The sequence below is a fragment of the Nerophis lumbriciformis genome, linkage group LG03 (genome assembly GCF_033978685.3).
Source record: "Nerophis lumbriciformis linkage group LG03, RoL_Nlum_v2.1, whole genome shotgun sequence".
Lineage (NCBI taxonomy): Eukaryota > Metazoa > Chordata > Actinopteri > Syngnathiformes > Syngnathidae > Nerophis > Nerophis lumbriciformis.
The window spans coordinates 48,949,751-48,977,500 of NC_084550.2; the positions used below are offsets into that span (position 1 = coordinate 48,949,751).

The following is a 27,750-nucleotide window of genomic DNA, read 5'->3' on the forward strand; positions in this document are numbered from 1 at the left end:
TGAGGACCACCTTTTCTACAGGTTGTGGAGGCATAAAAAAAATGAGGTAAAATGACCACTGCCCAGTTAGCTCGTACACGTCTTTAAATCTCTGGATTGATGACGTAATGTGCTGATCATTCTTACTGGGGACCCTGGGGCAAAAGAGTTAATATGGTTCATGGGGACCAAATTTAAATAATTTTGCATAATTCTCACAAATTTGTACGTGACTACTGAGGAGCATTTAGGAAAAAATTAAATATGACGTCATCAAGCTTAAAAATCACGAAGGCATCTTCAGAATGGATCTGACTATCATTTAAAAAGGTTTCCCTTTAGGGGAACCTGTTTTTTTGTCCCCATACCGTCAGAGGTCCCCTAAAGGTGACTGTGTAAACAGAGCGATGTCCCCATTAAGTAAGCATTGCCAGAACACACACACACACACTCACACACACACATGTGTTGGCGGTCACGACTCCCCGAGATGCACGTGCACACACATGTGTGATGCGAGGCGGCTGCCGTGGAGATCAATGAGAGCACGCTAGGTCCTCTCCCAGAGACAATTAAAAGGGAATAGATAATGAGGCTTTTTATAGATTTGATCCATTTGGAAGCAGGGCATTCTCCAACCGTCGTCTATTCACATCTTCACGTCACGTTTTTTTTTGGGGGGGGGCGCAAATGCTATGCGACAATGCATGTCATGCTGCGGCGGCGTTATCAGGTGCAATCCAGGGACACTCCTGGGAGACCCGGTGACGCACAACGGCATGACACCACGTATTCTGAGAGAGAACCCAGTAGATACTCTGCACGGTGTATGTGACCAATATGTTTATGATTGCGGTTTGCGGCGTTGAAAAGGAGCGCGTGTATTATTTTGCCGAGGAGGTGGAGGAGGTCAGCGTGCTTCTTTCTCCAGCAGCGTTATATAAGTAAGGATGGCTCTGTGACGCAAAGTGCTAATTAGAGCCACGCAGGAATGGAGGAGAAGGAGAAAATCGATGACGGAGCTGAGCGAAGTAAAGACTAGGGATGTCCGATAATGGCTTTTTGCCGATATCCGATATTCCGATATTGTCCAACTCTTTAATTACCGATACCGATATCAACCGATATATACAGTCGTGGAATTAAAGGGGAACATTATCACAATTTCAGAAGGGTTAAAACCATTAAAAATCAGTTCCCAGTGGCTTATTTTATTTTTTGAAGTTTTTTTCAAAATTTTACCCATCACGCAATATCCCTAAAAAAAGCTTCAAAGTGCCTGATTTTAACCATCGTTATAAACACCCGTCCATTTTCCTGTGACGTCACATAGTGATGCCAACACAAAGAAACATGGCGCATAGAACAGCAAGCTATAGCGACATTAGCTCGGATTCAGACTCGGATTTCAGCGGCTTAAGCGATTCAACAGATTACGCATGTATTGAAACGGATGGTTGTAGTGTGGAGGCAGGTAGCGGAAACGAAATTGCAGAAGAAACTGAAGCTATTGAGCCATATCGGTTTGAACCGTATGCAAGCGAAACCGACGAAAACGACACGACAGCCAGCGACACGAGAGAAAGCGAGGACGAATTCGGCGATCACCTTCTAACCAACGATTGGTATGTGTTTGTTTGACATTAAAGGAAACTAACAACTATGAACTAGGTTTACAGCATATGAAATACATTTGGCAACAACATGCACTTTGAGAGTGCAGACAGCCCAATTTTCATCAATTAATATATTCTGTAGACATACCCTCATCCGCTCTCTTTTCCTGAAAGCTGATCCGTCCAGTTTTGGAGTTGATGTCAGCAGGCCAGGGAAGCGAGGGTCGATATTCTTCTCTTGATCATCTTTGGTGGCATAAGGGACGGTGTGAGCCAAGACATCCAGGGGGGTTTAGCTCGCTCGTCTGCGGGAACAAACTGCCGCCATTGCTTGCCGTGCTACCGAGGTCCTTTGTCCCTGAATTGCTCACACACTCCGGCAGATTCAATGGGGGTCTGGCGGCAGATTTCTTTGACTTTATCGTTGGAAATGCATCTGCTTTGAGTGTCGCAGGATATCCACACATTCTTGCCATCTCTGTCGTAGCATAGCTTTCGTCGGTAAAGTGTGCGGAACAAACGTCCAATTTCTTGCCACTTTCGCATCTTTGGGCCACTGGTGCAACTTGAATCCGTCCCTGTTCGTGTTGTTACACCCTCCGACAACACACCGACGAGGCATGATGTCTCCAAGGTACGGAAAACAGTCGAAAAAACGGAAAATAACAGAGCTGATTTGACTCTGTGTTTGAGAAAATGGGCGGATTGCTTCCCGATGTGACGTCACAACGTCATCGCTCCGAGAGCGAATAATAGAAAGGCGTTTAATTCGCCAAAATTCACCCATTTAGAGTTCGGAAATCGGTTAAAAAAATATATGGTCTTTTTTCTGCAACATCAAGGTTTATATTGACGCTTACATAGGTCTGGTGATAATGTTCCACTTTAACACATTATTATGCCTAATTTGGACAACCGGGTATGGTGAAGATAAGGTACTTTTTTTTTTTTAATTAATAAAATAAAATAAGAAATACATTAAAAACATTTTCTTGAATAAAAAAGAAAGTAAAACAATATAAAAACAGTTACATAGAAACTAGTAATGAATGAAAATTAATTAAATTAACTGTTAAAGGTTAGTACTATTAGTGGACCAGCAGCACGCACAATCATGTGTGCTTACGGACTGTATCCCTTGCAGACTGTATTGATATATATTGATATATAATGTAGGAACCAGAATATTAATAACAGAAAGAAACAACCCTTTTGTGTGAATGAGTGTGAATGGGGGAGGGAGGTTTTTTGGGTTGATGCACTAATTGTAAGTGTATCTTGTGTTTTTTATGTTGATTTAATTTAAAAAAAAAACAACCTGATACCGATAATAAAAAACCGATACCGATAATTTCCGATATTGCATTTTAACGTCTTTATCGGCCGATAATATCGGCAGGTTGATATTATCAGACATCTCTAGTAAAGACCCAAGTGGAAAAGTCACTATAAGGGTGTCCCCATCTGATTTTGATATCAGCAAGAAAATATGTATCGAATGATATCAGCTTGTATCCCAAAATCTCCGATGCAAACAGCGTGTTTACTTTTGCAAACCTGCAAATGTCCTCCAATAAGCACTAGTGTTGTCCTTATAACGGTTCCGGTCCCAAAATGTATTTTGATGTTTTTCGGTACTTTTCGATACTTTTCTAAATAAAGGGGACCACAAAAAATGGCATTATTGGCTTTATTTTAACAAAAAATCTTAAAGTTAAAGTTAAAGTACCAATGATTGTCACACACACGCCAGGTGTGGCAAAATTGTTCTCTGCATTTGACTCATCACCCTTGATCACCCCATGGGAGGTGAGGGGAGCAGTGAGCAGCAGCAGTGGCCACGCCCGGGAATCATTTTTGGTGATTTAACCCCCAATTCCAACCCTTGATGCTGAGTGCCAAGCAGGGAGGTAATGGGTCCCATTTTTATAGTCTTTAGTATGACTCTTCCGGGGTTTGAACTCACGACCTACCGATCTCAGGGCGGACACTCTAACCACTCGGCCACTGAGTAGGTTAGTAGATAAAATCTTAGGGTACATTAAACATATGTTTCTTATTGCAAGTTTGTCCTTAAATAAAATAGTGAACATACAAGACAACTTATCTTTTATTAGTAAGTAAACAAACAAAGGCTCCTAATTAGTATCATTCTATTATTTTGTCAACATTATTAAGGACAAGCTGTAAAAATGTATTATTAATCTACTTGTTCATTTACTGTTAATATCTGCTTACTTTCTCTTTTAACATGTTCTATATACACTTCTGTTAAAATGTATCAATCACTTGTTTGATACTTTACATTAGTTTTGGACGATACCACAAATTTGTCATGATCCGTGGTCCGGATCATGTTTTTGTTATGTTCTGTTAGTTTTGGACTCTTTTAGTTCCTGTTTGACACCTGAGTTTGTTTTAGTTACCATGGCTACTTATGATTTTCACCTGCTTCTGGTGTTCAGGAAGGCACCTGCTTCTAATCAGAGGACTATTTAAACCTGCCTTTGCCAGTCAGTCGTCCTGGCGTCATTATTGGTTTCATGCCACAGTTTCGTGTTTGTTCTATGCCATAGTTAATGCTAGTTGTTTCATGCCACAGTTTTGTGTTTGTTTCATGCCACAGTTTCGTGGGGTTCATGTCTATAGTTTCATGTCCTAAGTTTTTCCCTTAGCTTCCGCGCCCCGTTCTCCCTTTTCTGTCTACACACTGTCTGCTTGTATGTACTCCGTGATAGTGCGCTGCCGAACATGCTCCTCTGCTTGTAAAACCAGCAATGTCACGACGCGACGACGATGCGTTGTCATGCCCATAAAAAAAAAGGGAGGGGGTCGGGAGGACCGATACCTTTTTAGAGGTGGTATAGTACCGAATATGATTCATTAGTATCGTGGTACTATACTAATACCGGTATACCTACCGTACAACCCTAATAAGCACACAAGGTTGGTATTTTTTTTCTATTCCAAGTCATTTACAAAAGGTAAACATGGTAGGCCATAGGCTGCCAGGAGCTAGCAGCTACACAACAGCTAAGCACATAATAGCACACGAGCTAGACGTACGTAATAAGTATCCCGAATTGAACAATATTGCGGTCTAAAACAGCACATTAGTCAATGTAAACAAGTATCAAATAATTAGAGTTGCAAATTTCATTACACGTACAAAACCTCAAAAGCTGACGGATATTAGAAAATATCCAGTAACAAACGTGTCCGATGCCAAGACCCGTTGTTTCTGATTGGTTTAAATTGTCTTCCGTGGTTGGTTAAATGAATGTCTGGGATTGGTTATTTCGATCTGTCTGTACAGCGATTTGAAAAAAGACTTGTCTGTCTGTAACTCCCCCTTGCCTTTCCAGCCTCTGCAGCTCCTACTCCCTCCCCTCTGTTGCAAGTTTTGTGGATTCTATGTAACATGTTTATGCGTGCTATGGCTATGAGTTTTTTCCCCCTTGGCCTCAGTCTGGACCCCCTACCTGGAGTCCAGTTTTTGACTGAATATTTTTTTACTTTAAACTTTAAACATTTTTACCCTTATTATAACCTATTTTTGTCTCATGATATTCATATTATCGTTAAATTCATACCTATCAAAATGTACTATTCAAATATTTGAAAATACATTATTTTAGTTCTGTATTTTATGTACAGGTGTGTCCAATTTCATTCCAATTGTATTGCACAGTTGCGAAGCATACCGAATAAAAATGTTTATTATTTTATTTAATCATTTTGTATATATATTTTTAGACTCCCTTGACATCATAGTTTGTTTAAAAAAAATTTATATTAGTATTTAACTAATACAACGCGCACTTTCAGACTTTAAAAAAACAAACATATTTGCCCTTTATATATATATATATATATATATATATATATGTATATATATATATATATATATATATATATATATATATATATATATATATATATATATATATATATATATATATATATATATATATTACAGTCATGGTCAAAAGTGTACATACGCTTGTAAAGAATATAATGTCATGGCTGTCTTGAGTTTCCAATCATTTCTACAACTCCTATTTTTTTGTGATAGAGTGATTGGAGCACATACTTGTTGGTCACAAAAAACATTCATGAAAGTTGGTTCTTTTATGAATGTATTATGGGTCTACTGAAAATGTGACCAAATCTGCTGGGTCAAAAGTATACATACAGCAATGTTAATATTTGGTTACATGTCCCTTGGCAAGTTTCACTGCAATAAGGCGCTTTTGGTAGCCATCCACAAGCTTCTGGCAAGCTTCTGGTTGAATTTTTGACCACTCCTCTTGACAAAATTGGTGCAGTTCAGCTAAATGTGTTGGTTTTCTGACATGGACTTGTTTCTTCAGCATTGTCCACACGTTTAAGTCAGGACTTTGGGAAGGCCATTCTAAAACCTTAATTCTAGCCTGATTTAGCCATTCCTTTACCACTTTTGACGTGTGTTTGGGGTCATTGTCCTGTTTGAACACCCAACTGCGCCCAAGACCCAACCTCCGGGTTGTTGATTTTAGGTTGTCCTGAAGAATTAATCCTCCTTTTTCATTGTCCCATTTACTCTCTGTAAAGCACCAGTTCCATTGGCAGCAAAACAGGCCCAAAGCATAATACTACCACCACCATGCTTGACGGTAGGAATGGTGTTCCTGGGATTAAAGGCCTCACCTTTTCTCCTCCAAACATATTGCTGGGTATTGTGGCCGAACAGCTCAATTTTTGTTTAATCTGACATCACATGGACAAAGATAAGACCTTCTGGAGGAAAGTTCTGCTCGTCAGCAAGGAAACCTGCAAAACAGGCTTGTAGGGATGAGATAGGAAAAAAACACACAGAGGCTAACGTATATATATATATATATATATATATATATATATATATATATATATATATATATATATATATATGTATATATATTATATTTTTACATTATTTTCCCAAGATGATTACCATGTTGTTGTTGCTAAATACTGTTCCTTTCTCTACTTTACAAGTGGTTTGTTTTTACACCGTCCAACCTCTTCTTGACCATGCTTGTGTCCTCGTGTCTTTCAGGCCTGGAAGGTGTCCAAGGAGACCTGGACAAGAGGAAAGAAATATTTGGAAAAAACTTGATACCTCCAAAGAAGCCAAAAACCTTACTGCAGCTGGTATGGGAGGCCCTGCAGGACGTCACCCTCATCATCCTGGAGGTGGCAGCCCTCATTTCCCTGGGCCTCTCCTTCTACCACCCGCCTGGAGAGAGCAACGGAGAGTGTGAGTGGTGTCACATGACCTACACATACCTGTTTGCTGCTCCTATCTTACCTCCGCCGGGCACCATTTGTTGCAAATTAAGAGTCTTAGATCTGGAATCAATCTGTTGATAAGAGCTCAGATGATGACATCACACAATCTGTTTTAATAACTGGCGAATTAGCATACATTCACTCGATGTTCCAAATGCGGGTTTGTTTCAGAAGTCGAAACTTCGAGGTTAGAGGTCAAGATGAGAGTCAGGGTAAAAGTGCAAAATGCTAATGTTTTTTGCGCTCTCTTTCTTTACATCAAATCTGCCTAGTAACAAGGTCAGAAATTATTTTGCGTCACATCGCATGAAGTCATACCCTAAATTGAAAGTTTCAAGGGATTTCAAAATCAAGATTTAAAGTATACCATATCAAATATAATGATGAACATAATCATAATACATCAACACAGCATTAAAACCAGAGGTGCCCCGATCCGATATTAATAACAAATATTGGTCCGGTATCAGCGAAGAAAACACGTCTTGGATGGTATCGGCTTGCATTTAAAATGTCCGATATAAGCGCCGATACAAGCACGTGCAAAGCTTTACAGCCAGATAACATCTGCCGTATTTTCCGGACTATAAGGCACACTTAAAATCTTTTTATTTTCCCTCAAAACTCGACAGTGCGCCTTATAACCCAGTGCGCCTAATGTATGGGAAACTTCTGGTTTTGCTTACCGACCTCGAAGCAATTTTATTTGGTACGTGGTGTAATAAGTGTGACCAGTAGATGGCAGTTAAACATAAGAGATACGTGCAAACTGCAATATAATGGCAGTCACACACAAGAGATACGTGTAGACTGCAATATGACTCAAGTAAACACCAACATTTTATATGTTCCATTGAAAATATAGAACATTACACGCGGCGCTCAAAAATGTATCAAAATGTTTTGGTACGACTTTGGTAAGCTATGAAGCCGCACCGCTTGATGTGCTTCAACATATGAGTATTATTATGGTGTGTGTATAAAGACATATTATCTGGCGTTTTGTTTTGCAATATTATGCATAATCAACTTTTCTTTCCTTCTGGTACCTGCTGATGTGTATTTGGGATCTGCATAAGTCCTGAAAATGTGCGCGCATCCGCCATTGTAGTGCGTGCCGACACCGTAGTCGTTAAGCTTTTTCTTTTTCTCTATCTTCTTGTTATGGGACATTCATCCTCCGCTGTTGCTATTTCTAATATAAAGTAGTGTAAAGTTCTTACTTATATCTGTCACTCGCCATGAAAGCGCTAAAACATACCGGTGTAGTGAGTTTACATTATTCACCCAAGGAACTTTAGTTATTAGAGAGTTCCGGTCAGACGGTTTTTCACGGGACACATTTCTGGTGTTGTTGTTTCCGGATGAGGAGATGCTGCTCCGTTATTGATTGAAGTAAAGTCTGAATGTCATTAAAACAGTTAGCTCCATCTTTTGACACTTCTTCGACTCCCGTCCTTGCACGCTACAACAAAGATGACGGGGAGAAGACGTTGCCGAAGGTAAACCACGTAAATAAGACCGCTCACAAAACGGCGCATCCTGAAGCGACTGTCAGAAAGCAGCTTGAAGATGATCTGTAAAACATCATCTATGCAACATTTTGACCAAAGAACCACCATTACGTGTTATGTAGACCACAAGGAAGGGTTTTACATTTAGAAAAAAAAGAAAATAACATGACTCCTTTAATGCGCCCTATAATCCGGTGCGCCTTATATATGAACAAAGATTAAAAAATAGAGAATTCATCGGCAGTGCGCCTGATAGTCCGCTGCGCCCTATGGTCCGGAAAATACGGTAAATAAGCACTCTAATAAGCACACAAGGTTGGTCTTTCCTTCTATTTTAGTCAAGCCATTTGAAACGTTATAATGGTAGGTTTATAGGTAACTAGGAGTTAGCAGCTATACAACAGCTAACTAAGCACATATTAGCACACAAGCTAGACATACATAGTAAGTGTCCTTAATTGAACAATATTGGAGTCCAAAACATCACAGTTTTCAAAATAAACAAGTATAACATAATTATAGTTGCGTATTACACATGCAACGTCTCCAATGCAGACACGTATTAGAAAGTATCCAGTAACAAACGTGTCCGCATAATCAAATTTACTGCGTCGTGAGCTTAACTCTATGCATTATTATCGCCAAAACAAAAAATAACACTGTACTTCAAAAGCATAAATCTAACATAAAATGTGTAATTTCAATTCATAATAAATGTATGTACTTTTGTGCCTTAAGGTTAGTGATTTTCATACCTGCCATTGTTCTCTGTTTGACCAGTTTCACCTGATCAAACATGTTTTAACATTCTACGCTACAAAATAATAAAAGTATGTAGTATGATTCCTGCTGGTACTGTATTGCATCAGACTACTATTACAGACCCCACAACCAGTGAAGTTGGCACGTTGTGTAAATGGTAAATAAAAACAGAATACAATGATTTGCAAATCTTTTTGAACCTATATTCAATTGAATGGACTGCAAAGACAAGGTACTTAACATTCAAACTGGAAAACGTTGTTATTTTTTGCAAACATTAGCTTACTTGGAATTGGAAAAGTGTGAATGTCGTGTCCTTCGGACCAAAGAGGAAAAGAACCAACCGGATTGTTCTAGGTGCAATGTTCAAAAGCCAGCATCTGTGATGGTATGGGGGTGTATTAGTGCCCAAGACATGGGTAACTTACACATCTATGAAGGCACCATTAATGCTGAAAGGTACATACAGGTTTTGGAGCAACATATGTTGCCATCCAAGCAACGTCTTTTTCATGGACGCCCCTGCTTATTTCAGCAAGACAATGCCAAGCCACGTGTTACAACAGCCTGGCTTCATAGTAAAAGAGTGTGGGTACTAGACTGGCCTGCCTGTAGTCCAGACCTGTCTCCCACTGAAAATGTGTGGTGCATCATGAAGCCTAAAATACCACAACGGAGACCCAGGACTGTTGAACAACTTAAGCTGTACATCAAGCAAGAATGGGAAATAATTCCACCTGAAAAGCTTCAAAAATTGGTCTCCTCAGTTCCCAAACGATTACTGAGTGTTGATAAAAGGAAAGGCCATGTAACACAGTGGTGAACATGCCCCTGGGACAACTTTTTTGCAATGCGTTGCTGCCATTAAATTCTAAGTTAATGATTATTTGCAAAAAAAAAAGTTTCTCAGTTCGAACATTAAATATCTTGTCTTTGCAGTCTATTCAATTGAATATAAGTAGAAAAGGATTTGCAAATCATTGTATTCTGTTTTTATTTACGATTTACACAACGTGCCAACTTCACGGGTTTTGGTTTTGTACTTAAGGCTTTAATATCAGTATTGTATAGGAAGTGAAAACGTCGTATGGAGATACCCCTAATTAATGACAACGACTCATGCCTCATGTCAAATAGCAATTGGGTGCTTTGAGAAGATACCCAGCCATCCTGCAGGGGGCGTTATTAATTTCCTACAGAAGCTGAATTGTGCCAAAACTGCACATTCGATTTCCATTAAACTTTGGCACATTTATCGAACAATAACCTGTTTAATTTGGTTGGAATCTGAATGAAGGTGTGTATAGTTTCAAGCATTACAGTCCACTCGCAGCGGAGAACAATGGGAGTCTCTCTGTGATCCTGTGACTTACCGAGCAAACCCGAAGGCGTGAGATGCCAATGAGGTGCTGAGTCAGACAAATAACCTTGAGCGCCCACTGTCCATACATTTGCCCCGCGAGCCGTGAAACAGGAAATGAAGAGCATAACCAGGCGCTGAGTCAGCAACATAAGTCAGGTCCACCCGCTGCAGGCGGCATTATGAGAGTAATGGACGTGCCAGTAGGGAGTACTCGTCATTTGAAAAGACTGAGAACTTTTGAGAAGGTGACCAAGTTTTATGCAAGACTTTATGTTGACAAAAGTAAAACTCAAACTTACAAAAAAGATAATGGGTTACATCAGAAATAGAAAAGCACTGAATAACTGCCTTAAAAACGACATCATATTGTTTAGGGGCTTCATCCTAAATATTGACATGGCTGTAATTAAAATGTCAGTTATTTCATATAATCTTACATAAAAAAAGCATTACAACCCAATAATAAATCAGCTAACCAAAACACAAATACATGTTGTGGAAATGTCATGGTTTTCATAAACAAATATATTAAATTGTTCACCTTTTTTACAAGCTGAGATAGGCTCCAGCAACCCCCACGGCCCCGAAAGGGACACGCGGTATAAAATGGATGGATGGATGGATAGTTTAATATAATTTATTTATTTTATTATTAAAAACGTTTGTAAGTTGTAATTTGACATGTTTATTTTACTATTATATTCTGTATGATAAACAGTGAAAATGCATATACTCTGTAATCAACAAATACTAATATATCTGGATAATTTCAATGGGTTTAAATGAAACACTGGTCTGGGTAACTAAATCAATTAGGAAGCAGTATATTTTTGGGCTCAAATTCTTTTTTTACATATTACTGTTTTTTTGTTGTTGCCATTTTTGCATATCCCTATTTAACCTAATTAATAACTTAGCAGTATTTTATTTGCTCTAAAAATTACAAATGTATTTTTTTTGTATTTAAAAAAAAAACATGTCTTATTATTTCTTTGATTGTTATATATATATATATATATATATATATATATATATATATATATATATATATATATATATATATATATATATATATATATATATTTTTTTTTTTAAATTTTATTTTATTGATTTTTTTTTTTTAATTAATTATTATTATTATTTTTTTTATTTATTATTTTTTTGTCCTGTCCAGCTTCTCAGGCAAATCATATAGTTGATGTAGATGCCGATATCGGCTGTTCAGATTTACTTTACAAAAGAGAAGTGTAGGATACTTCTCTTGTTGCCTTATTTGTTGTCATGATCCGTTACCCGGATCATGGCTTGATTTATGTTGGTTATGTTTCTGCTTTAGTCTGTTTCCTGGGTGCACACTCTTTCCTTGTTTACTGCTGGTTTCCATGGGCGCTGATTCTCCTCACCTGTCTTAGTTTTGGCAATTAGTGTTTCCACCAGGTGTTTTGGCTAATCACTCCCCTTTATAGTTTCCTGTCACCCAGCAGTAAGTGCTGGGTCAATGTTTGCTTTATGCAACATTTACGTTTCCCCTGGTTTTCTCCTCATAGTAAGTTTGTGCACGCTAGCATTCCTTGTTTATCACCCTTGGTGACATTTTGGTTTTTGTTTAGCTCCACGCTTGCTAGCGTCCTCTGTTTTGTAATTTTGATCCTGCCTTAAAATAATTTATTAAAAGAAACTTAAATCTTACCTGCACGCCGCTCCTGCTTGTCATCTGCCTTGGAAGGAACACAACAATCGCAACCATGCGTCCTAGACGTAACAATTTGTATTTGACTTTATTAAAAGTATTTAAATTATCATTTAGTGCAGCTGGGCCGGAGCAGGAGGGGATAGAAAGAGAGAAAAAAGAAGACAGAGGGGGAAATTGTGGGGACAAGAGGGGGATTAGACAGAGAGACAAAAACAACAACAGCAAACACAACAACAACAATAGAGCAACATCAGCAAATACGACATGTACAAATATGATGGTAAAAGTGATGGCAAATAAGCAGTTAGCGAAAATAACAAATAATACAGAAATGACAATGAGCATTATTACACTACAAATGGATCAATACAGATACCAATAGAAATAGCGCTATTGATAATGAACAATACCAATAATTTACCTCTATCAACAATACAGTTGTTCAAATGCAACAATACATATATGTAATGATAACTTAAGATACAAAAGAATGCAGAAAAATGGAGGGGAAGAAAGAGAAGCAACCTACATTAACCTTGTGTAGTGCCATGAGATTGTTATATTTTTTAATACATTTTCTGTGGAACAAAGCATGCAGTATGCTGTATCTCTCTGGGTGAAAATGTTATTAGTATTTTATCATCAGATTGAGTTATTCCTTTAATATCAAATAATTTTGGTGGGGTTGGAGAGCATACATACTTTTTTTTTTACTTATTAAAAAAATATATATTTAGTACTATTTACCACTATGATTATTACTACATTTGTTTTAAACTATAATTCTATTGTTAATACTAGTATACTTTATCAATTTATCTTTACTACATTACATTAAATTACCATTTATTTTTGTATATATATATATAATGTGTGTGTGTGTGTTTTTTAAGTTGTAAAAAACGTGTTATAAATAAGTCATGGTGCATTACTAAATGGCTTAGTTAGGATTTCAGCACCATGGACAGCAACTTCACTTGTTATTTGACCGCATAGCAACACATGCTGCTTTTAGTGATTAATCGTCAACAAATGTTCACCAATAGTCCAATTTAAAATGATATGATTCTGTTTGCAAACACTGCAAACAAAATATCCACGACGGGAAGTCTACTGCACGGGCCGCAAGTGTTTTCCAGTCCAAATCAAATTAGTCTTTTTTCCCCCTAACTCAACGAGCCAGGAGTGTGTTGCACGCTGATGGCTCCCAAAGTCTCTCACGTTAAGGACGAGAGGGAATCGGCCTTGTTTCTTTCCAAAATTTGCCACGCTCTGTCAGCGCGCCGCGTCTACACTGCCGGCAACCGTCTGAAGTGGAGCGAACACATGAGCGAGAAAGAAAGGTCATTTCACTTCAAAAGTTATCTCTTATTTTGCAGTTGTTTTTTTTTTGCCAGACAGACAAAATGCATGAATTACACAACATCACGTGAATGAGTCAATGCCAACTGTGTGGAAAGTGGAAACCCTCTCTTTGAAGTGAAGCTGACCCAACTACAGTAGTTGTATGTATTTAGAATATACAGCATTTACCTTGTAATGTATCTCCTTCAATATAATTCTCAGTCAAACACACCATCAATAGCTTCTCCATCTTTTCATGGATAAATGTCTGCCAATTCTTCTTCCCAACACTCTCCATTACACTCATTTTCTTCATCTCCATGGTTGGAAAAACAAAGTTGTGTTTGCTAGCTATACATCTACTAATTATGTATTTATAATAAGTAAATTAATTAGAAAATTACATATTATTCAATGTGTCAGCAAAATTAAAAAAAACTTCAACGTAAATTTGCAGGAATTAGCACAAAAGCTAAATTGCATCCATTGTCCTAAGGCAGGTAAAAAAATACAAACACACAATTAGACACCATGGACACAATAGACACGCAATAACACAACAGGTACAAATATTCAGAGTTTTAAAAGAGAGAGTCCAATGAGAGGTTCAATTATGGGAGCATGACTGGTTTGGCACTTTTTAAGGACCCCTCCTACACTGTCTGTCATGTGGCAATAGTTCATGTGACTAAATATCATAATGTGGATATAGACCTTTGCAGACTCTACCGTCAAGTATGGCCTCATACTGTATGTTTAAATTAACAATGTTATCTATTTTTGTTAACATGGTCTTTGAAAGTTCGAATCAGAGATCCCTCTGAGATATCTAAATTGTTGCGCCACCTCTAAAAGCTCTCCATTGACTAGAACAGATGGCTGTTCATCCCCTGCTGGCTGACGTGAGAGGAACATACATACCGTTTTTTTTTAGTATTTAGATGTAGGCAGGAGTGTTGGAGCCAGACAGATACCGGGACCATGGCTCCGGAGAGAATTGCAGCTGCATTGGCATGTGTATACAGAACTGTATCATCAGCATGCAATTGTATTTTTACTGTGTTGCAAACTGAGGTTAATATATATATATATATATATATATATATATATATATATATATATATATATATATATATATATATATATATATATATATATATATATAATGTCATGGCTGTTTTGATTTTCCAATAATTTCTACAACTCTTATTTTTTTGTGATAGAGTGATTGGAGCACATACTTGTTGGTCATAAAAAAACATTCATGAAGTTTGGTTCTTCTATGAATTTTATTATGGGTCTACTGAAAATGTGACCAAATGTGCTGGGTCAAAAGTATACATACAGCAATGTTAATATTTGGTGTCCCTTGGCAAGTTTCACTGCAATAAGGCGCTTCTGGTTGAATTTCTGACCACTCCTCTTGACAAAATTGGTGCAGTTCAGCTAAATGTGTTGGTTTTTTGACATGGACTTGTTTCTTCAGCCTTGTCCACACGTTTAAGTCAGGACTTTGGGAAGGTCATTCTAAAACCTTAATTCTAGCCTGATTTAGCCATTCCTTTACCACTTTTGAAGAGTTTTTGGGGTCATTGTCCTGTTGGAACACCCAACTGCGCCCAAGACCCAACCTCCGGGCTGATGATTTTAGGTTGTCCTGAAGAATTTGGAGGTAATCCTCCTTTTTCATTGTCCCATTTACTCTCTGTAAAGCACCAGTTCCATTGGCAGCAAAACAGGCCCAGAACATAATACTACCACTGTCATGTCTGTGATCATGTTTTATTTAGTTATGTTTTGCTTGGTTTTTGGACACTTTTTAGTTCTTGTCTTCACTCCCTTTGTCACCATAGTAACCATTAGTTTCACCTGATTCACATCGTCATGTCACGCACCTGTCTCACGTTTTCACATTTTGAGTCACGCACCTGTTTTCACTAATCATGTCATCACTATTTAAGCCTGTAGTTGCCAGGCAGTCAGCCTGGCGACATCACTCCTGACACTCTGTTTCATGTTCATAGTCCATGCTGTCCTGTTCACGGCATTGCAAGCAAGTTTTGTTGATTAATGCCACAGTTAGTGTCTTTTGTTTTTTTGTCCATAGTTCTGCCTTTGTGCGAGTTTTTCTTTTTATAGCCAAGTTTTGTACTTTCCGCCCTTGTGCGCGCCTTTTGTTTATTCCTTTTTTGAGTGTTAAAATTAAATATGTATTCACCTTCACGCCGTGTCCTGTCCAAATCCTTTGCATCTCGGGAAAACAATCCACGCCTAAGTCCACGTCTTGACAACCACCACCATGCTTGACGGTAGGAGTGGTGTTACTGGGATTAAAGGCCTCACCTTTTCTCCTCCAAACATATTGCTGGGTATTGTGGCCAAACAGCTCAATTTTTGTTTCATCTGACCACAGAACTTTCCTCCAGAAGGTCGTATTTTGTCCATATGATGTCAGATGAAACAAAAATTCCACGTCTTGACAACCATCACCATGCTTGACGGTAGGAATGGTGTTACTGGGATTAAAGGCCTCAGCTTTTCTCCTCCAAACATATTGCAGGGTATTGTGGCCAAACAGCTCAATTTTTGTTTCATCTGACCCCAGAACTTTCCTCCAGAACGTCGTATTTTGTCCATGTGATGTCAGATGAAACAAAAATTCCACGTCTTGAAAACCACCACCATGCTTGACGGTAGGAATGGTGTTACTGGGATTAAAGGCCTCACCTTTTCTCCTCCAAACATATTGCAGGGTATTGTGGCCAAACAGCTCAATTTTTGTTTCATCTGACCACAGAACTTTCCTCCAGAACGTCGTATTTTGTCCATGTGATGTCAGATGAAACAAAAATTCCACGTCTTGACAACCACCACCATGCTTGACGGTAGGAATGGTGTTACTGGGATTAAAGGCCTCACCTTTTCTCCTCCAAACATATTGCAGGGTATTGTGGCCAAACAGCTCAATTTTTGTTTCATCTGACCACAGAACTTTCCTCCAGAACGTCGTATTTTGTCCATGTGATGTCAGATGAAACAAAAATTGAGCTGTTTGGCCACAATACTCAGCAATATGTTTGGAGTAAAGATAAGACCTTCTGGAGGAATGTATTTAATGCATGGTTTTGTATTCAAGACACATACTTGAATAACGTGTCCATAATTCTCTCTTTGTTATCAAGCTTTCCAGGTTTAAATTTGATAACATTTTGCTTTGTAATGTTTCAATACTGCAGCACTTTCCCTTTAAACAAGGGTCAGCTTTACAGATGCTATTTTTGCTCTGAAGGTTGTGTGTTAAGTGTTTGGGCAATACATCTTCCGTGGCACATGGAGGTGTTGTTCTTATTAAAAGTAGTCACAGCCACCTGAATGTATAAGTCATGAATTTGAGGGGTGGGGGTTTATTTTTTGAAGCGGGCGTCTATTACAGTGGACGCCACGTTTGAAGTAAATACAGGACCAGCGGAGTGACAACATCCTATTTTTTGATCGCAGCTTGCGGTGATGCGGCGGCAGGCGTGGAGGACGAGGGCGAGGCAGAGGCGGGCTGGATGGAGGGCGCCGCCATCCTCCTGTCGGTGGTGTGCGTGGTGCTGGTGACCGCCTTCAATGACTGGTCCAAGGAGAAGCAGTTCCGCGGGCTGCAGAGTCGCATCGAACAGGAGCAAAAGTTCCAGGTGGTGCGTGGCAGCCAAGTCATCCAGCTGCCCGTGGCGGACATACTGGTGGGGGACATCGCACAAATCAAATATGGTGGGTATTAATCACCCGGTCGTCATGGCCGTTGTCTTTATAGCAACACTACTATGATCATTTCACTTGACTTCCTGTTCTATGGTTATCATCACACTTTTTCTCTTTGCCATGACTGGTCCTTGTGTAGCAACACAAGGGGGAAAAAAATAGCAGAAATAAAACACCCTGAGGCAAGATTTGATGACACCTCACTCCACGTGATGAACTTGGGGTTCACTTTTGAAGACTACCGTATTTTCCGCACTATAAGGCGCACTTCTGGTTTTTTTTTCTTCTCAAAACTCGACAGTGCGCCTTATAACCCGGTGCACCTAATGTAAGGAATGATTTTGGTTTTCCTTACCGACCTCGTAGCAATTTTATTTGGTACATAGTGTAATGATAAGTGTGACCAGTAGATGGCAGTCAAACATAAGAGATACGTGTAGACTGCACTATGACGGCAATATGACTCAAGTAAACAACAGCAACATTTTATATGTTTCATTGAAAATACAGAACATTACACATGGCGCTCAAAAAATCTATTAAAATGTTTTAGTACGACTTTGGTAAGCTATGAAGCCGCACCGTTTGACAACATACAAGTATTATTATGGTGTGTGTATAGGGTAAGACATATTATCTGGCGTTTTGTTTCGCAATACTTTGCAAAAGCAACTTTTCTTTCCTTCTGGTACCTGCTGATGTGTATTTGGGATCTGTATGAATCCTGAAAAATAGCTTGCGTCCGCCTTTGTAGTCCGTGCCGACACCGTAGTCCAGTGTTTTTCAACCTTTTCTGAGCCGAGGCACATTTTTTTTCATTGAAAAAAATCCCGAGGCACACCACCAGCAGAAAACATTAAAAAAATGAAACCCAGCAGCCGATATTGACAACAAAAACTCGCACTTGTTGGATATGAATTCCAACCATAACCAAGCATGCATCTTTATAGCTCTTGTCTCAAAGTAGGTGTAATGTCACCACCTGTCACATCACACTGTGACTTATTTGGAGATTTTTGGCGTTTTCCTGTGTGTAGTGTTTTAGTTCTTGTCTTACGCTCCTATTTTGGTGTTGATTGTCATGTCATTTGTGGACGCCGTCTGCTCCACACGCTGTAAGTCTTTGCTGTCGTCCAGCATTATGTTTTTGTTTACTTTGCACAAGTTCAGTTTTAGTTTTGCATGGCCTTCCCTAAGTTTTAAAGGGGAACATTATCACAATTTCAGAAGGGTTAAAACCATTAAAAATCAGTTCCCAGTGGCTTATTTTATTTTTCGAAGTTTTTAAAAAAATTTTACCCATCACGCAATATCCCTAAAAAAAGCTTCAAAGTGCCTGATTTTAACCATCGTTATATACACCCGTCCATTTTTCTGTGACGTCACACAGTGATGCCAATACAAACAAACATGGCGGATAGAACAGCAAGGTATAGCGACATTAACTCGGATTCAGACTCGGATTTCAGCGGCTTAAGCGAAATTGAAGAAGAAACTGAAGCTATTGAGCCATATCGGTTTGAACCGTATGCAAGCGAAACCGACAAACGACACGACAGCCAGCGACACGGGAGAAAGCGAAGACGAATTTGGCGATCGCCTTCTAACCAACGATTGGTATGTGTTTGTTTTTCAGTGTTGTAATGTTTTTAAGCTAAATTATTGGTAAACACAGTTTATGTATAATAATTTACGTAAAACCGCGAGTAATGAATAAAGTTTTCATCAATTAATATATTCTGTAGACATACCCTCATCCGCTCTCTTTTCCTGAAAGCTGATCTGTCCAGTTTTGGAGTTGATGTCAGCAGGCCAGGGAAGCTAGGGTCGATATACTTCTCTTGATCATCTTCGGTAGCATAAGGGACGGTAGAAGCGGTGTGAGCCAAGACATCCAGGGGGTTTAGCTGCTTGCCGTGCTACCGAGGTTCTTTGTCCCTGAATAGCTCACACACTCTGGCAGATTCAATGGGGGTCTGGCGGCAGATTTCTTTGACTTTATCGTTGGAAATGCATCTGCTTTGAGTGTCGCAGGATATCCACACATTCTTGCCATCTCTGTCGTAGCATAGCTTTCGTCGGTAAAGTGTGCGGAACAAACGACTGACCATTTTCGTCGGCTTTCCCCACACCCTCGTAGTTTGAACAAATTTCGTCCAATTTCTTGCCACTTTCGCATCTTTGGGCCACTGGTGCAACTTGAATCCGTCCCTGTTCGTGTTGTTACACCCTCCGACAACACACCGACGAGGCATGATGTCTCCAAGGTAGGGAAAACAGTCGAAAAAACGGAAAATAACAGAGCTGATTTGACTCGGTGTTTGTAATGTGTTTGAGAAAATGGCGGATTGCTTCCCGATGTGACATCACATTGTGACGTCATCGCTCCGAGAGCGAATAATAGAAAGGCGTTTAATTCGCCAAAATTCACCCATTTAGAGTTCGGAAATCGGTTAAAAAAATATATGGTCTTTTTTCTGCAACATCAAGGTATATATTGACGCTTACATAGGTCTGGTGATAATGTTCCCCTTTAATGCCTTTTCTTACCGGCACTCGCCTTTTGTTTATTTTTGGTTTAAGAATTAGACACCTTTTTACCTGCAAACCATTGTCGTCGTTCCCGACATCTACAAAGCAATTAGCTACCTATGCCACCTACTGGTATGGAAGAGTATTACACGGTTACCCTGCCGAGCTCTAGACAGTACAGACACTCAACAACGGCTCAGTAACGGTTTATAATTACTGGTTTGCAAAAAATATTTTTAACCCAATTAGGTAAAATTACATAATCTCCCACGGCACACCAGACAATATCTCACGGTACACTAGTGTGCCGCGGCACAGTGGTTGAAAAACACTGCCGTAGTCGATAAGCGTCTTCTATTTCTCTATCTTCTTGTTATGGGACATTCATCCTCCGCTGTTGCCATTTCTAATATAAAGTAGTGTAAAGTTCTTACTTATATCTGTCAGTAAACTCGCCATGAAAGCGCTAAAACATACCGGTGTAGTGAGTTTATATTATTCACTCAAGGAACTTTAGTTATTAGAGTTCCGGTCGGATGGTTTTTCAGGGGACACATTTCCGGTGTTGTTGTTTCCAAATGAGGAGATGCTGCTCTCTTATTGATTGAAGTTAAGTCTGAATGTTATTAGAAAAAAGTTAGCTTCATCTTTTGACACTTTTTCCACTCCCGTCCTTGCACGCTACACCGCTAGTGACTGTCAGAAAGCGGCTTGCAGATGATCTGTAAAACATAAAATATGCAACATTTTGACCAAAGAACCACCATTACATGTTATGTAGACCACAAGGAAGTGTTTTACATTTAGAAGAAAAAAACAATAATATGACTCCTTTAATGCGCCTTATAATCCGGTGTGCCCTATGGTAGTTCTCCTGTAAACATTGCTTGAACGCCAAATGTGCTCGGCAGGTGATCTGCTTCCTTCCGACGGAATCCTGATCCAGGGCAACGACCTGAAGATTGACGAGTCGTCGCTGACCGGAGAGTCTGATCACGTGAAGAAGGCCGCTGACAAGGACCCCATGTTGTTGTCCGGTACGTTGACTTTTTTTTTTTCAGTGGCACAAATATCTCATGTGACAAAAAAAGTAGCGTGTGGGCGAGCTTTACTACACAACTTAGAATAACATTTGGAGTCCTGCCAAGTAGCGATCAAATGTGAGAGCTGAAGGTTTGATTGTTTTGTTGAAAATAGGATAGCTGGTTGAATGTGTGCTAACAATGGTAGTACCGCTGTGTATATATATATATATATATATATATATATATATATATATATATATACTGTATTTTTCGGAGTATAAGTCGCACCGGAGTATAAGTCGCACCTTCCAAAAATGCATAATAAAGAAGGAAAAAACATATATAAGTCGCACTGGAGTATAAGTCGCATTTTTTGGGGAAATTTATTTGATAAAACCCAACACCAAGAATAGACATTTGAAAGGCAATTTAAAATAAATAAAGAATAGTGAACAACAGGCTGAATAAGTGTATGTTATATGAGGCATAAATAACCAACTGAGAATGTGCCTGGTATGTTAAAGTAACATATTATGGTGAGAGTCATTCAAATAAGTATGACATATAGAACATGCTATACGTTTACCAAACAATCTGTCACTCCTAATCGCCAGAGGTGTGGACTCGAGTCACATGACTTGGACTCGAGTCAGACTCGAGTCATGAATTTGATGACTTTAGACTCGACTTGACAAAATGTAAAAAGACTTGCAACTCGACTTAGACTTTAACATCAATGACTTGTGACTTCACTTGGACTTGAGCCTTTTGAATTGACATGACTTGACATGACTTGCTACTTTCCCCAAAACCCAAAGATGAAAAAGTTATTCGGGAGCGCTCCATATTTTTCATTGTGTACTTGTCTATCAGCGTTGCGTGTGTCAGCTGGTGTGGTCTCAGTACAACAGCCAATCAAATTAGATCTACTTTGTTTTCATCACACAGCATTCATCCAATCAAATTGCAGGACAACCAACGAAGAAGACATGTCCAAACCACACGCCAGTGAACAAAAAATGATACCTAAAATAATTTTGTTTGGGTATAAAAATTACGAGGTGGTCAACACAAAACGGTTTGCAGTATGCAACACATGCGGTTCGAAAATGACTGATGGAGAGGCAACAACTTCCAACTTCGTCCGGCATTTGAAGTTGCACAAAGAACGGTAAGTTTTGAATGTAAGATAACGTTTATTGGCTAAGTAACGTGACTTTTATTTGCTGTGTAGTTAAATCAGTGAGGCTGTAAACTCACTGCTAACGTTATAACGTTATTGCAAACACGGGAATCTGTTGCAGTTCACTACCTTATTCATACTTTTTGTTCAGTGATTTTTTTTAAGCAGGGTTACGTTAGTCAATATATCACACGTAACGTTAGACGGCGGTCAGCAGCACCGCGTATTTTAGCCACCTAAAAAAAGACAAAAATAGTAAAATAAAGGTCAGTTAAAATGTATACTATATTATGAATATGTGTACCGTTTTAGCTAGCTTTCTGACATACTGTTGGTTGTTTACCTCAGTGGTCCCCAACCACCGGGCCACGGCCCGGTACTGGTCCGTGGATCGATTGGTATCGGGCCGCACAAGAATTTTTTTTTTTTTTTTTTTTTTTTTTAATTAAATCAACATAAAAAACACAAGATACACTTACAAGTAGTGCACCAACCCAAAACAACTCTCTCCCCCCTTTTGTTCTGGGCATTGAACATGAAGACTCTTCCTTCACTGTTCCGAGTGGCCATGAGAGTCTTGGCAGTGCCTGCCTCCAGTGCTCCAGTGGAGCGAGTTTTCAGCCATGGTGGCATCATACTACGCCCCCATCGTGCACAAATGACTGACAGACTCTTGGCTAATTTGGTCTTTTGCAAATGCAATGCAGCATAGGGCCCTGACATATAAAAAGTACAACTTTTTTGTTATGTTCACGTATATGTCATGTTTTTTCAATGTTAACACTTTTGTACAAATAAGTACATTTGCACTTTATTTTTCAATGTGTTTGTTCTGTAAAGGAATGAGTTAATGTTTAAAATGACTGGTTAATAGTGCTATTATAAAGTGCAATGTCAGCACAATTTTCTTTCCTGCAATTTAAAATGCACTTGTTTTAATAAATAAATACAGCGTTTGAAAAGCATACACAATCTGTGTTAATATATTAGTCTGTGGTTAAAAGGACTTGAAAGGACTCGAAACTCAAAATGCAGGACTTAGGACTTGACTTGAGACTTTCCAGTCTTGACTTTGGACTTGACTCGGGGCTTGCCTGTCTTGACTCGGGACTTGACTCGGACTTGAGGGCAAAGACTTGAGACTTACTTGTGACTTGCAAAACAATGACTTGGTCCCACCTCTGCTAATCGCTAAATCCCATGAAATCTTATACATCTAGTCCAGGGGTCGGCAACCCGCGGCTCTAGCGCCGCCCTAGTGGCTCTCTGGAGCTTTTTCAAAAATGTATGAAAAATGGAAAAAGATGAGGGGAAAAAAAAATTTTTTTTTGTTTTAATATGGTTTCTGTAGGAGGACAAACATGACACAAACCTCCCTAATTGTTACAAAGCACACTGTTTATATTAAACATGCTTCACTGACTCAAGTATTTGGCGAGCGCAGTTTTGTCCTACTAATTTTGGCGGTCCTTGAACTCACCGTAGTTTGTTTACATGTACAACTTTCTCCGACTTTCGAGGACGTGTTTTATGCCACTTCTTTTTCTGTCTCATTTTGTCCACCAAACTTTTAACGTTGTGCATGAATGCACAAAGGTGAGTTTTGTTGATGTTATTGACTTGTGTGGAGTGCTAATCAGACATATTTGGTCACTGCAAGACTGCAAGCTAATCAATGCTAACATGCTATTTAGGCTAGCTATATGTACATATTGCATCATTATGCCTAATTTGTAGCTATATTTGAGGTCATTTAGTTTCCTTTAAGTCATCTCAATTCAATGTATATCTCATGACACACTATCTGTATGTAATATGGCTTTTAATTTGTTGCGGCTCCAGACAGATTTGTTTTTGTATTTTTGGTCCAATATGGCTCTTTCAACATTTTGGGTTGCCGACCCCTGGTCTCGTCTCTAACGTGAATGAGCTAAATAATGTTATTTGATATTTTACGGTAATGTGTTAATAATTTCACACATAAGTCGCTCCTGAGTATAAGTCGCACCCCCAGCCAAACTATGAAAAAAACTGCGACTTATAGTCCGAAAAATACGGTATATATATATATATATATATATATATATTTTATTTTTATTTTTATTTATTTATTTATTTTTTGCTCGGATTACTGCTTTGCACACTCTTGGCATTCTCTCGATGAGCTTCAAGAGGTAATCACCTTCACAGGTGCGCTTGAAGCTCCTTGTTTGAAAAATCCTAAAAGAAGTGTACAATAAACTACAACAAATACATAAATTCACCACCTTGCTATTAAGTCAGCTGTTAATTCTCATCTCCAGGCTGCAGGCTGCTATCGTTGTGACACATTTGAAGCATTTGGAGCACCAGATAAGATAGCCCACATTCTTCCTCGCTTGGGGGAGTGGCACGATATCTCCGATAAGCAAAACGTGGATTAATCTCTCTTTAGTATTTTGGATAATTAGCTGTGTGCCGTTTCGCCGCCTTCATTAATTAGCCTCAAATTCACCCACATTCTCCCAAAGGTTAATCATGCTACGTGTGTGCGTGTGTGTGTGTGTGTGTGTGTCTGTCTGTGTCTGTGTGTGTGTGTGTGTGTGTGCAGCAAACCTTCAGCTCAGACATTGTTTGAGGGTTTTCACACCATTCTTGTGAAATATGTCACAACTATAGCTCATTAGATAAATATTTTAGGACAAAGAAATGGAGCAGTAATCCTCTTTGTTGAATGCAAGCAAGCTGTTCATTTAGTGGAAGGATTAAATTCCGTTTGTTTTTTTCCCCCAAACGTCACAAAGTCCTGGAAAAGAGCTTATTATTAGTCATTTAAAGCAATATTGCTGTTGAAAAACCAGTGAAGTTGGCACGTTGTGTAAATGGTAAATAAAAACAGAATACAATGATTTGCAAATCCTTTTACAACTTACATTCAATTGAATGGACTGCAAAGACAAGATACTCAAAGTTCGAACTGGAAAACTTTGTTATTTTTTGCAAATATTAGCTCATTTGGAATTTGAAGCCTGCAACATGTTTTTCAAAAAAGCTGGCACAAGTGGCAAACAAAACTGAGAAAGTTGAGGAATGCTCATCAAACACTTATTTGGAACATCCCACAGGTGAACAGGCTAATTGGGAACAGGTGGGTGCCATACAAGCAGCTTCCATGAAATGCTCAGTCATTCACAAACAAGGATGGGGTGAGGGTCACCACTTTGTGAACAAATGTGTGAGCAAATTTGAACAGTTTAAGAACAACATTTCTCAACAAGCTATTGCAAGGAATTTAAGGATTTCACCATTTACGGTCCGTAATATCATCAAAAGGTTCAGAGAATCTGGAGAAATCACTGCACATAAGGGGCTAAACCCTTGACCTTGGATCCCTCAGGCGGTACTGCATCAAAAGTCGACTTCAGTGTGTAAAAGATATCACCACATGGGCTCAGGAACACTTCAGAAAACCGCTGTCTGTAACTACAGTTTGTCGCTACATCTGTAAGTGCAAGTTAAAACTCTACTATGCAAAGTTAAAGCTATTTATCAACAACACCCACAAACGCTGGCGGCTTCGCTGGGCCCGAGCTCATCTAAGATGGACTGATGCAAAGTGTAAAAGTGTTCTGTGGTCTGACGTTGTGTCCTCCGTAACAAAAAGGAAAAGAACCATCCGGATTGTTATAGGCGTAAAGTTAAAAAGCCAGCATCTGTTATGGTATGGGGGTGTATTAGTGCCCAAAGCATGGGTAACTTGCACATCTGTGAAGGCACCATTAATGCTGAAAGGTACATACAGGTTTTGGAGCAACATATGTTGCCATCCAAGCAACGCTACCATAGACGCCCCTGCTTATTTCAGCAAAACAATGCCAAGCCACGTGTTACAACAGCGTGGCTTCATAGTAAAAGCGTGCGGGTACTAGACTGGCCTGCCTGTAGTCCAGACCTGTCTGCCATTGAAAATGTGTGGCATAATATGAATCGTAAAATACCACAACAGAGACCCCGGACTGTTGAACAACTTAAGCTGTACATCAAGCAAGAATGGGAAACAATTCCACCTGAAAAGCTTCAAAAATTGGTCACCCCAGTTCCCAAACATTTACTGAGTGTTGTTAAAAGGAAAGGCCATGTAATACAGTGGTAAAAATGCCCTTGTGGAAACGTTTTTGCAATGTGTTGCTGTCATTAAATTCTAAGTTAATCATGATTTGCTAAAAAAAAATTAAGTTTCTCAGTTTGAACATTAAATATCTTGTCTTTGCAGTCTATTCAATTGAATATAAGTTGAAAATGATTTGCAAATCATTGTATTCTGTTTTTATTTACCATTTACACAACGTGCCAACTTCACTGGTTTTTGGTTTTGTAGAAGTGTAGGTTTAGTAGTTCGCCCATTTTCATTAAGCTAAATAAGGTAACCAATACATAAGAAACACCTGTGCAAGCACAATAATAAACACATTTTAAATGGTAATGCATGACTACCTCTCTGACAGAGTCTAAGACAAGGAAACCCTAGAAAACCTAAATATTTTAACAACATGAAATGACTGTCGTGCATTACAATACTTTATTTGTTTGCTTAATTTTGTATATGTATTTTTTTTCAATTTGTAATAACTATAAAATGCTACGATTGTAGAAATGTATATATGTATGTATGTATGTATATATGTATATATATGCTGGTATACAAAACCCAAAACCAGTGAAGTTGGCACGTTGTGTAAACCGTAAATAAAAACAGAATACAATGATTTGCAAATCCTTTTCAACTTATATTCAATTGAATAGACTGCAAAGACAAGATATTTAATGTTCCAACTGAGAAACTTTTTTTTTTTTTTTTGCAAATAATCATTAACTCAGAATTTAATGGCAGCAACTCATTGCAAAAAAGTTGGCACAAGGGCATTTTTACCACTGTGCCTTTCCTTTTAACAACACTCAGTAAGCGTTTGGGAACTGAGGAGACCAATTTTTTTAAGCTTTTCAGGTGGAATTCTTTCCCATTCTTGCTTGATGTACAGCTTAAGTTGTTCAACAGTCCGGGGTCTCCGTTGTCGTATTTTAGGCCTGATAATGTGCCACACATTTTCAATGGGGGACAGGTCTGGACTACAGGTAGGCCAGTCTAGTACCCACACTTTTTTACTATGAAGCCACGCTGTTGTAACACCTGGCTTAATTGGCATTGTCTTGCTGAAATAAGCAGTTTTCCACTTTGCATCAGTCTATTTTAGTTGAGCTCGGGCCCAGCGAAGTCGGCGTCGTTTCTGGGTGTTGTTGATAAATGGCTTTTGCTTTGCATGGTAGAGTTTTAACTTGCACTTACAGATGTAGCGACGAGCTGTAGTTACTGACAGTGGTTTTCTGAAGTGTTCCTGAGCCTATGAGACAGGGCTGGACTACAGGCAGGCCAGTCTAGTACCCGCACTATTTTACTATGAAGCCACGCTGTTGTAACACATGGCTTGGCATTATCTTGCTGTGAAATAAGCAGGGGCGTCTATGATACCGTTGCTTGGATGGCAACATATGTTGCTCCAAAACCTGTATGTACCTTTAAGCATTAATAGTGCCTTCACAGATGTATAAGATACCCATGCAGTCTATTCAATTGAATATACGTTGAAAAGGATTTGCAAATCCTGTTTTTATTTACGATTTACACAACGTGCCAACTTCACTGGT

General features: G+C 38.9%; 1 protein-coding gene across 10 annotated transcripts in view; it reads left to right on the top strand.

The window, feature by feature from the left end:
• atp2b2 (ATPase plasma membrane Ca2+ transporting 2) overlaps window positions 1-27,750 on the top strand; it is a 291,015-nt gene that overhangs the window by 131,115 nt on the left and 132,150 nt on the right. For all 10 annotated transcript variants that reach the window (XM_061938488.2, XM_061938418.2, XM_061938435.2 and 7 more), the window contains exons 3-5: window positions 6,673-6,873; window positions 17,080-17,337; window positions 20,772-20,897. In XM_061938488.2, the coding sequence (XP_061794472.2) occupies window positions 6,673-6,873; window positions 17,080-17,337; window positions 20,772-20,897 (585 nt within the window). The remainder of the gene's footprint in view (window positions 1-6,672; window positions 6,874-17,079; window positions 17,338-20,771; window positions 20,898-27,750) is intronic.